General features: G+C 37.9%; 1 protein-coding gene across 2 annotated transcripts; it reads left to right on the forward strand.

The window, feature by feature from the left end:
• Positions 1-1,095: 1,095 nt before the first annotated feature.
• On the forward strand, positions 1,096-11,096 carry wipf2a (WAS/WASL interacting protein family, member 2a). Of its 2 annotated transcripts, none has more exons than XM_077202973.1 (8): positions 1,096-1,615; positions 3,397-3,521; positions 5,205-5,337; positions 5,416-5,553; positions 5,633-6,259; positions 7,719-7,946; positions 9,701-9,802; positions 9,916-11,096. In XM_077202973.1, the coding sequence occupies exons 2-8, from the start codon at positions 3,462-3,464 to the stop codon at positions 9,954-9,956; spliced, it is 1,329 nt and encodes a 442-aa protein (XP_077059088.1). In that variant the 5' UTR covers positions 1,096-1,615; positions 3,397-3,461; the 3' UTR covers positions 9,957-11,096. The 2 variants fall into 2 exon arrangements, with proteins under 2 accessions (XP_077059088.1, XP_077059089.1); XM_077202974.1 differs by having other exon boundaries at positions 1,216-1,615; positions 5,642-6,259.
• The last annotated feature ends 472 nt before the right edge of the window (positions 11,097-11,568 follow it).

Raw genomic sequence — 11,568 nt, forward strand, 5'->3', positions numbered from 1 at the left:
GAATTTTGTTGAACACATTTTAATATACACTGTACTGTCAAACTGTTGCTGCAGCTGACTGTTTTGTCTTAATGATGACTTTAGTCCGAGTAATGGTGTGCTTTTCTCCTGGAATGAGAGGTGCTGTTGCGCTTGTGTGCATACGGGTTAGAATCCAGCCTGGTTCATATCCCAGTCCTCTTCTCTCTTTTTTCACTGTACACCTCTTACGAGAGATGGATATTTTTTACCTAGCAACTACTAGAAAGTGATCTAAAAATATTTGGTAATGATGGAAATTCATTGATTAAAATGGTGAAAACTCACATAACCTTATATTATGCAATATGTTGGTGACCTGCAGAGTCAAACAAATATGAAAATCTATCATATAGGCTAATATTATGTATGTTATTGGGTCTAAATGAATGAAATTGAAAGAAAAAGCGACTTTTTAAATGTATAATTGTGTTTGTTGATTTTTCATTATAGCCTAATACAAATATAACAAGACATCACAAAAAATACAATACAATAAAATAAAATAAAGGAACACCATAGCTCAGATTTGTATATAAAACAGGACTACACCATAATAAAACAGATTAGAGAGTAAAAACAAAACAATAACATATTTCAAAAAAATGCAGTAGGCAAGGGACAAAGGTTTAATGTCCAGAGAGTTAAAATTCCTTGTAATATTTATAATATGGCGAAGATGAGTTTCCAAATAGTCCAGATAGGGGTCCAAAAAATAAAACTGGCATGTTTTTTTGATGAAATACATAGGTACGACGCTCCAAGGGAATCAACTTAAAAATAACCTTATGCCAACCTTTAAGAGATGACCACTGATCCCATTTTTTTTCTGGCAGCAAAGGATATAATATTATACAATTTCTTATTAGCAGATGAAACAATGCGTCCATATGAAAAAGCGACTTTCAAAATTAAAATCTCTAGGCATTTTGACATTGCATTAAAGTTATTAGAAATACCATACAATATCTAGTTACTAGTATTAGTAATCATAAATAAATAAAACAAAATGACAAAGTGATTTAACGACGTTTATTATGGTTTTAAATCAGTAATAATAAACTACCTTTGCGTTTTGGCAGATGCTTACCATTTTTAGGGTTACGCAAGGGAAAGAGGTTATGCATACAGGTCTTGCTTTCCGGGTGCAATCGGATTTTTTCGGCCTCTTGCCTCCATTTTGTACCGACTGACTCCGGGATTTCCGGGATTTCGTAGAACTGGGTTCGCTGAAGTCCAGCGGTCCGCCGTTGAACAATATCGCCCTCGATCAGTGAGCAGCAATGTTAATAGCAACACGCGACCCGGTTTCTTGAAGCTTTGACTTTCGGGCTTTCATGTCACATTGTGAACTGTTTGGAATAAGTTTGCAGAGTTGGCATTAACCAGCCTTCAGAATGACAGCGGACCACAGTAAACTCTCGCTCGACTAACGTTAGCAGCTAAGTTAGTTAACTTAACGTTAACGTTAGCAGCTACTTAAGTTACCAGTTTTTATTCGGTGGTCGATCAGACAGCGGATCATCGGCGAAAGAGCATCCAGTTACTGTTTAACATTAATGTTGTTTTGGACAAAATATCACACCGCAAACGACAGGTAAGCTTTTCCAACGTCTTTATAGCCGGAAGAGCTGTGAACGTAACGTTATCAAGCTAACCTATTTGTTATTGTTATGACATGTTTTAATAGATACACAAGTTATTTAGCGCTAAGTTTTTTTTGCATATACGGTTTTACTGGTGTTGTTTTTATTAATCAACGAGTCGTTCAGACAGGTTTTGTGAACAGGTTCAAACGAATCATTAAAACGAGTCGTTTTAAAATAAACTTTTGTTTACAATTCTCCATAATTTCTGTTGTTCACAACATCGTTATTCTCTCAAATGTTTTGGTTTTGCCCAATACATACATATAAGTGGTTAAACCTGTATCATGACTGTTAAGGTTCCTGTAAGTTATGGGATGACAGGTATAGTCACTAAGGTCTGTGTGCACACGCACAGTTTAAATATTTGTTGACTCAGATGATCATTCCTGTTAAAGCAACATTATACACAACACGTCTTTTTCACAATCTGATTTGACCTCCATTATTCTTTTCCTTCTTTTTGCTCTGAAATTATTTTAAATCTATGAACACACTGGTCTGACATGACACGTAAGTTTATGATACGTAAGTAAGCTATATGCTTCAAATATTGTGTCTTTATCTGCATTAGCTTACATGCTTTTAGAGACATCGTCTTTTAGAGTGCCACTCTATATTAACCATGTAAAGCCTAACATATGAAGTGTATCTAATAATAGTCTTTTAAACGAACCTTTAGACAAAATCTAAATCAAATTCTAAAAAAACACAATTGAATATGCTTTTGGTATTTTGATAATTTTGTTATACAATGGAAATCTTTATAACAGTATAACAGACTACTTGCATAAAATGCATATAAATATCAATTGTCACTCTATATCTCCCAATAAATATGGTTTGTAAGATTGTATTTAAATTATTTATGATCAAAGCTCTGTAGTTTTTAATTATTGGTGGGCAAAACATATAATACAATGCGTATCATTAATCACAAACATTTTCTTGCAACAGCTTGGTGTAATAAACAAGGCCTCTGACAGATTTGGTATGGGTGATTAAAGAAACTCGCCTGCCTCTTTTGGCCTGTTATGTGAAGAATGCTAAGCTTATTTTTCTAGATTGAATAGGTTTTGTGGTGTGTTTAATGCTTTTAAAAGTTTAATTGGTTGTTTCTTGTAAGATGAAACTCTCTGGTTGTATTTACCACATTTTGGGTGGTTTGCCTTCTTCTCTTTGTAGATACTGTGTATTTGTTTGCCTCTACAGGTCACCAGGTTTGCTTAGTAGAGAGGCTGGATTATTTCTTTATTGTAGTATCCATGTGTTGTCGATCACATGAAGATTTCAGGAATATGCAATATTTGTTTATTAGGTTTGTGTGCTACCTTTGTAGTTTTATTCATTCATGTTCACACACTCTCACTGCCATTAGTCGTTGTGTGACTGCAGATCCTGTTTAGCGACATTCCGGTTAGTCCTGCTGCAGTTTTGTATCACTCCACTTCATCTGTGGACTTCAGACTGAACTGGGAAAGTTTCTGGAGTTCCATACTGGAAGGAAGATTAGTGGGGGAATTATTCTATATTATTAACTTTCTATAGTTTGCTGCCCACTGCTGAGTAGATCCTGGAAGTTTCAGGTGGTTTGAGTGAGAGGTACTGTGACGCTACGTTGATGACGTTAACAATGAATGTCACTATGATGAGTCATGTTTTTAACTTTTAAAGGATTATTTTAACTTTTCTGAGTCTAAAGTCTGATGGCTGTAATTCTTTCACCTTGCAGAGTTTTTGTGAGGATACCAAGTGCAGAAGATTGAGGTGACTTGACGTCTCCCAAAATTCACCAGAATGCCAATTCCTCCTCCTCCCCCTCCGCCTGGACCTCCACCACCCCCCACCTTTAGCCAGGTCAGTGTAAAGCAAAGAGCGTATAGGACATGTGTCAGTTCTCGCCGCACTTTTTTATTTATTTATTTTCCCCTCAGATTTTAAAGCCGCCTCTCCTTACTTAATTGAGTTATTTTTTTGCTGCTTATTGCACTTAAACAGTCAAATACACATAAAATAACTGCTGAGTATTTAGGTAAACGCAGTCAGTTATATTTGAAGTGAACGTAAACAGTTGAGGAATTAAACGCATGTGTTACAGTATAATAGATCCAGGTGTCAGGTCTTAAAGTGACAGCAGCCTAATATACCGGATCCAAGTAATGAGATAATATAAAAAATATCTATATGGCAGTTTTTAGCCCTGGTATTGATGTCAAAATTGTGGCTAGTAACTTTGGAAAACCACTAGCCACAGTGGCTGGCAAGCAAAAAAGTTAATGTCAAGCCCTACCTGTGAGAGTAAAAATGTACATTATTAATTCATAAATATCATTAGGTTTAATTCAGAAATGACATTATGTTTTATATTTTTCACGGCCATTATTTTACAACAAAAAAAATATTATTAATATGTTTTTGGAGTTTGGATCCACACAAGGCTGAACTAACCTTGTCATAAAAATCTGTTATTTTTAGAGACTTTCTTTGATTCACGGTCATTAGGGTCTGCAGAGGTCCTCTCTATTAAATTATTTCCAGTTTTATGATTTGTATGTATGCTTGTGCTAGGGATGGCCCGATACCGATACTGGCATTGGGGATCGGGTCGATACTGTCCTCATATACTCGTACTCGTACTCATAAAAATTCGCCGATACCACGCCCCGATACCACGTACATTTTGCGAAACGAAACTGGCCGCCGCGAGTGCTTTGTCGAGGTGAACTGAGGCATAGGGACGTGCACTCCCAACGCAAAAGAGTGCGGCGCGGCACTAGATCTGATGGCCGAGCGCGAGCGCGGGCGCGGGCGGTAATGCACTCACTCTGTGTGTGCGGGTTCCGGGAGAATAAAACGATTCGCGGGACTCCCGCAAACTAGAAATATCTATGAATACAACATATTAAAACTAATAGATTTTCATTCATCTGTTGCAGAAAAGCAAGAAGAACAACTAAAACAAAATAGAAACGATTTACATGCCAGAGTTTCTATTCATAACATGTTTGCAGCGTTGAGCGATGTAGCCAATCACAGTCATATTGTTGATTTCTTGAACGCAATGGCCAATCAGAAGCATTTAAGATAGACTCCCCTCACTGTTCAAAACTTTTTTGTTCAGTGCTGAATTCTGTATGCTGGCAAATCCTCTGATTATAACAAACAAAGTGTGGATATTATGAAAGATTCATTGTGCAGTCAGCTTCATTGATAATAACAGAGATGTGTGAGATCGCTATGAACTGTCAGCTTTTTAGGAATTAGACTATTAAGGGAGCGCACTTTGGGCGCATTCAGTCATGTCAGACCATGCACGCAGTAACTGCTTGCTTTTATGTTAAATTAACAGTGGTTTGTGTGTTAATACATTTATTATTTTACTCATTATTATTTATTTTTAGACTTGTTAAAACAAGCAGAGAAGAAAATAAAAACAGTCTTCTAACCTAATATATAACATATATTAATAAACACTTAATATATAACATTTAATAAATTAATAGATCTATTTTGCAACATAAAAAATGTGTTTACGTTCAGGCGAACACCGCAGCTCCGAAACTCAATCAAAATGAAGGGAAAGGAAGAGGAGCTCTGCTGTCAGACATCTGCAAAGGCGCCAAACTGAAGAAGACCGGTGCGGTCAATGACAGAAGTGCACCAGTCATTGAAAGTAAATCAGCTTTGTGATTTTATGCTGAATTTTACATGTTTGACATGACCTGCCTAACAAATTTTTTTTTTTTGGCAGAGCCTGGAGGTCGAGGTGGCAGTGGTGGTGGAGGTGGCAGTGGTGGTGGAGGTAGTGGAGGATTTGGAGGTGGTTCTGGGCCGAAGGCTATGGGAGGGTTATTCAGTGGAGGAGTGCCTAAACTACGACCAGTCGGAGGTAAGTTCCCCTTTTACACCAAGTACTTCAATGATAGGTTATTATTATTATCTCCAACAATTTTTTAATGTGTCTGCAGTCTGCACAGACAGCTCTGTAGGACGGTCAGCGCTGCGGCCGCCTGGCTCTCGCCCTGCAGTACCTCGTGTTCCGAGTCATTCTGAGACGGACAGCTCCAGTCGTGGTGATGGAGGTCGCTCCTCACCTCCTGAACAACCACGAAACACACGTCCCACCCTGCCAGAAGTCTCCAAACAATCTGCTGCCAGCAGCTCCGCAAAACCCGCCAACTCAGCTCCACCTCCACCCCCGCCATTCAATCGCGGTGGCAACCGCGGACCCTCAGCCCAACAGAGTTCTGGGGCGCATAGTCGCGAGAAACCCCTTCCACCGCCACCACTTGCAAGCAAGGGGCCTCCACCACCTCCATCTTCTGCTCGTGATGGGCCCCCTAAACAGCACCCTGTTTCATCTCGCTCCTCTTCGTCATCCTCCTCTTCTTCAAACGCGCCCCCACCTCCTTATCGTCAGCCTCCGTCTGCAAATGGAGACCCCGCCCCGGAGTTGCCGCAGAGGCGAAACTCGCTGAACAAGAGAGGCCATGCCAATGCTAACGTCCGTAGCCAGGCTCCTCCACCCCCACCGTCTGCCCAGCAGAACAGACGACCCCTACCACCAGTACGTGATCCAGTGGGCCGCAGCACAGGTAAAAAAAAGTTTGAAGCGTTTTTGGTCACCTCAACATTTAGTCTCGCCTTCCCAGTCGGTTCATGAAGGATTTTTCCCATTTATCTTTTTTCTTCTTTGGGATTAAAAAAGAAATAAATCGCTAAACCGTTATAAGCCATGATTCAAACCAACTTGCAACGAGATGAATCACAGACAGAAAGATAAGACTACGTGCTTAAAAACTTAAATGAGGAAAAGAACTACAATCCCATGAAGCATTTTCAATTACACAATTGAAAAAAACATATAGATAAAATATAAAACTATTGATTTAAAGATGTTGATTATGTTAAGAACGTATGGAGATTAACTCGATAAAGTCATTAGCAGTGCTTCATGGGAGTGGACGGACATTAAATTGTTTCATTGGGTGCGATTTGTTTGTTTCTCTGCTAATGGGTAATGTGGTTTTTCACCAGGAATTTGTCTGTTAAACATGATACACAATATAAACACAAATAATTCAGCTGTGAAAACATATACCATCAATTAACAACCTTGTAGCTTATAATAGGTCTGTTTATAAGGTTTATAAGTTACTGTTAAAAGCCTATTCCTCTATGGAGAAAATGAATGGGATTTTTACTTTCAGAATCTATATAGTTCCATAATCCTGTAAACACAAATGTGGAATTTGGGTGCAATGTTCATAATGGTTTTTGGACCGACGGACATTGTCACACTCTAAAAAACGATTTTTAAAAATGCACCATCATTGGTCTTGTACGCTGTGCTTCTGAAGCTGTAACTTAGCTTTGTGAGGAATGAAATTTCACTAATGGCTCCTGAAGACTTGGACTATAGCATACAAATCCTATGTAAAGTATATTTTGCTGCTTTTAGAGCTTGACAGTTGTGACGCACCAAAAATTCAGCAACTGAATTTCTTTTTTCGGTTTTGTCTAAAGGTTTCTGAGTGGCTAGATCACTGCCAGAAACACTGATGTTTAATTAGCAAATTTTTTACTGATTTAGCATCTACGTTCTGTACACAACGTGGATAAGCTACAAGACGTGTGGACACACTTCACTGTGACCATAAATGGTGCAGAAGAAGCAATATTTAAAATTTGTTGTGCTGAAATATCGAGAGGTGGCTTGTTGCCTCTTGAACTTTACTACAACTGGTTTAATTCATAACCTGAGAAAACGACACACTGAACAGTGTACTGAGTTCAGTTACCCAAATTTAATTACTGAAACTGAAAACTTCGATTTTGGTAAAAGATCTATTTCGCTGCATCACTACCGTCTGTTTTCATCCAGTTTTACTTTTTATTGTGTGGTAAAGAGCAGTGTAAATATTCTGCCAAATATCTCCTTTTGTATTTCACCAAAAATCATACAAGGTAATGATTGCAAATGACACAACTTATACCTTTAAATCAAGGATTTACTACAATAAAGTCATAATTTAAAATGACTTGTTCACACAGCTCCTCAGGTTCCTCCTCCTGTATCTCGTAATGGGGCTCGGGAAACGCCACCCCCTCCACCCCCTTACCGTGGCGGGCCACAAACGTCTTCTGAACCCCCAAGTAGAGGAAAGCCCCCTCCTGTCTCCTCTATAGGACGTCAGTCTTCAGGACACACATCTTTTCCTCCTCCTCCTCCTCCACCTGTCCGGAATGGACATACGTCATCTGCCCCCAAGCTCTTTTTTGGTAAGTTCCATCAAACAGATGATGTTATCTTTTTCTGGAACATCAGTTCATATCATTGTCTTAGTTGCTAATTTGTTTATTTGTAAGGAAATATCTGTAGATTAGAACTTTGATTACCAGCTAGTCTCATCAGCACATGGGAAAAAAAGCCTGCAGTCAAATGTCCTCTCAGTAATTCAAATGCAGCCCTCTCATTTCCTCATTACACCCATCAACATAGCCTTCTCAGAACACAGAGATGTAATGTCAGATAAGTCGTCCTGAACAATAAGGTCGTCATTTTACCTTACAGTCAGATACTTATCAGTAATTTACAAACAAAAAAAAACACTTTATTGTTTTCATACAGGCTTTCAGTAGACAGCTATAGTGCAAATGCAGGGTTTCCCGAACAGGTGTTTTTGCTGGGGATTCGTGAATTGAAATCACTATATGGCTTAGTATGATTATCATTCTTGTGGTTGTAATAAAGATGGTAATGAAACCTTTCCTCACGGGTCAATGGGAGATGGGGGGGAAAAGGGATTTTTTTGTTTTTTTTTGTCAAAAAACAAACAAATCTGGCACAATCCCCAAAACGCATATGTACAAATGAAGGGATGAGACTATAAAATATCCCCAATGCAGAACCCATTCACATACATAGACACACGCACACACACATAATAAAATTATATAATAAAATCAATTTAATTTGTACATTTTCTTTTACAAAAGAAATATTTTCTTTTATGTCTAAATATATATCTGAAATTCTGCATAAAAATCTAATTTAAGTTTCAAATTGGAGTTTTGTTTCCACATTTCAGTTTTTTGCTCTATGTAGAACTACCATAGAGAAACTATAGGGCCTTCTAGTGGCAAAAATCATTAAATGCAGATTAAAGTCATTTTTTTCCCACTCGAGTTCAGCAGAGATGCTTAATGACTGAATGCCATGAATTATTATCAACGTGTTCACTAGAATTGCACTGGTCTTTTTTGCTTTTTGTGGAATAATGTTCAAAAATGTGCTTGAAAATGGACGCTTGTTTCCGCCACAGAATAAAACATTTCAAAAGATAAATGCGACTTTTTCTTGCGCAATTGCATGTTATAAAGTCGGAATTGCGTGTTATAAAGTCGGAATTGCATGTTAAAAAGTCGGAATTGCGTGTTATAAAGTCGGAATTGCGTGTTATAAAGTCGGAATTGCGTGTTATACAGTCGGAATTGCGTGTTATAAAGTCAGCATTGCGTGATATAAAGTCAGAATTGTGAGATAAAGTCAGAATTGTGAGATATAAAGTCGCAATTGTGAGATATAAAGTCAATTGTGAGATATAAACTCGCAATTGCAAGATATAAAGTCAGAACTGCGAAACATAGTCGCAATTACCTTTTTTATTCTGTGATGGAAACAAGCTTCCATAAAAATATGCTTATTTTCAATTAAAATAATAAAATGTAAGAATTTAGAGGTAAATTAGGTAAACAGACCCCATGCAAACAGCATACATTTAAAGATAATATTTTATCATAAAAGACCGATATAAGATTTCTTGACCAAAAAAAAATTAGTGGCTTTTTTTAATGCCACTACTTTAAGTAGTGTTCATATTTAGGCTTCGGGACCCCATAAGGGGGGAGGTAGTGTTGCACCATGGGGAGGGGAGGAGTAGGGTTGAATGATCCCCAGGTGGAGCACAAAATAACTTAGTCATTGATTGCTAAGGGTTTTTTATATGTTTAAAATGTTTGATGTCTCTTCTCAGATGATTTTGAGTCCAAGTACGACTTCCACCCTATAGAGGACCTGCCTCCACCTGAAGAATATAGACACTTCCAGAAGACCTATCCCAGCAAAATCAACCAGGGTAAAGACCCCGATGATACTGTCTTTGAACCGCAGTTTTTCCATAAAGACAAACTTTTACAGATTTTGTTCTACACATTTCCTCATGTCCTCTTTATCTTTATCCCGCTTTAGGGAGAGGTGCTCCTCCACTGCCTCCTGTTGGAGGAAGATGAACGCCATTCAGGGAAGAGAAGGACCTAAAAGATGACACAAACACGCACAAATACGTACATGCTGTATACAGTATATACTTAAGTGTGTTTGTCACGTTAATTACACATAAAAATACACTAATAATGTGACATCTTTCTTAGGGAAACACTAATAATAGCTACATGATCTCTGATCCAAACCACTCCAGAACGCTGTACCTCTAGAACTGAAAACACTGTGCAATATTCCTGTGCTGCCTAGACAATGCACCTTCTGTTATTGTGTCTGATGACAGCGACACAGCAAAGTAACAAAGGCAGAGTTGACAACTCCAGTTACCGTGAAAATAGATGTGTACATTCCGCTTGTTTCTTACAGCAACCAAAGTTTTTTATGAGAAAATGTGTTGCACTTGTAGATTATTGATGTCTATGCATATCAGACGCCAAGTCTGTATTTCTCTCGACAATCATTTAACTGTCATTTTTTATCCTTACTTTAATTATATTTTTTTGCTGGCCAAATCTATCAGGAATGAGGTTGTTTAAATTTTAAACGCGTTTTCTTACACTACAAAGGCTATGAAACAACCTCGTTTCTTGTTCAGTCTGCAGTTGTGTTTCCGTGGTCACGCTACAGAATCAGAGCTGAAATTGTCATATAAGTTTTAAGAGGAGATTTTTAAAAGATATATTATTTTATTTTTATTGGCTCTGTTGAATCTTAACTACTTTAAAACTGACCAAATACACACTAAGTGCCAGCGGATCCGCGGAAGACTGTGTTTTTGAAACAGTGCCATCTTCTGGGTCATCTGCACCCTTTTCTCGGCTGGGTACCAATGTTTCTGGGTCATTTATAGATTGTTTTGTCCTTTTTGTTTTAAACCTAAGCTGAATTTCAGGAAATAACTTTCATTAGATTTTGTATAAAACACTACAGGTTTTTCTAATTGGCATTTTTTAATTGCGTTGCATTGTATAATATGTTATAAAGTGACCAAGTGTGTTAATAATTTGGCACTTCTGGCCGTTAAGTATAGAAGCTATTATTGGGATTTGGTGACCAATCATTCTGACTTGTAAATGCCATTGTATCTGTTTCTGTATGTGTTAAAATTCATGTCAACATAATTGTGGAATAAAAGGTGGGAAAGGGAATTATAATTTGCAGGGGCGTCATGCAAGCCAAAATTCTGGGGGGGCACAATCTGAGTTTTCTGACGGGTGATATGGATCATGTTAGGAGGGGTCTGGGGGTTTCTCCCCCTGAAAATGTTTAAATTCTGGCTGCTAAACATACCATTTCAATGCAGTTTGGGAGGGACAGAAATACCTTAACCAAGCTAGCAGCAACCCTCCTCTATCTAAGTTAAAGTATCTATTTTGTAAGTTTATGTAAAAGACAGGTTGATGAAAGAACTGTAAGCTAAAATCTCTTTAACTCAAACTCGAAACTCAAAGAAGTCTACTTCATTAAAGCATGTTTACACACACACTTACTGTACACGTAGGCCCACTACACGTGATTTTAAAAACAGTACCATTGCAGTTTTTGTTATGATTTTAAATTGGTATGTGACCTAAGAACGATCTTACATTAAAGGTGCTGAGGTCTGACTTTGTGGTGCTC

Source organism: Siphateles boraxobius, unplaced genomic scaffold (genome assembly GCF_051911475.1).
Source record: "Siphateles boraxobius isolate OS27281-9 unplaced genomic scaffold, OSU_SipBor_1 5, whole genome shotgun sequence".
In the NCBI taxonomy this organism is placed as follows: Eukaryota; Metazoa; Chordata; class Actinopteri; order Cypriniformes; family Leuciscidae; genus Siphateles; species Siphateles boraxobius.

What these genes read in the sequence shown, in the direction of transcription:
- wipf2a (XM_077202973.1), top strand. Translation starts at nt 3,462, where the DNA reads ATGCCAATTCCTCCTCCTCCCCCTCCGCCTGGACCTCCACCACCCCCC. An exon ending in AAGTGCACCAGTCATTGAAA is followed by an intron (nt 5,338 to 5,415) that starts GTAAATCAGCTT and finishes TTTTTTTGGCAG; the next exon opens with AGCCTGGAGGTCGAGGTGGC. An exon ending in TCCCAGCAAAATCAACCAGG is followed by an intron (nt 9,803 to 9,915) that starts GTAAAGACCCCG and finishes ATCCCGCTTTAG; the next exon opens with GGAGAGGTGCTCCTCCACTG.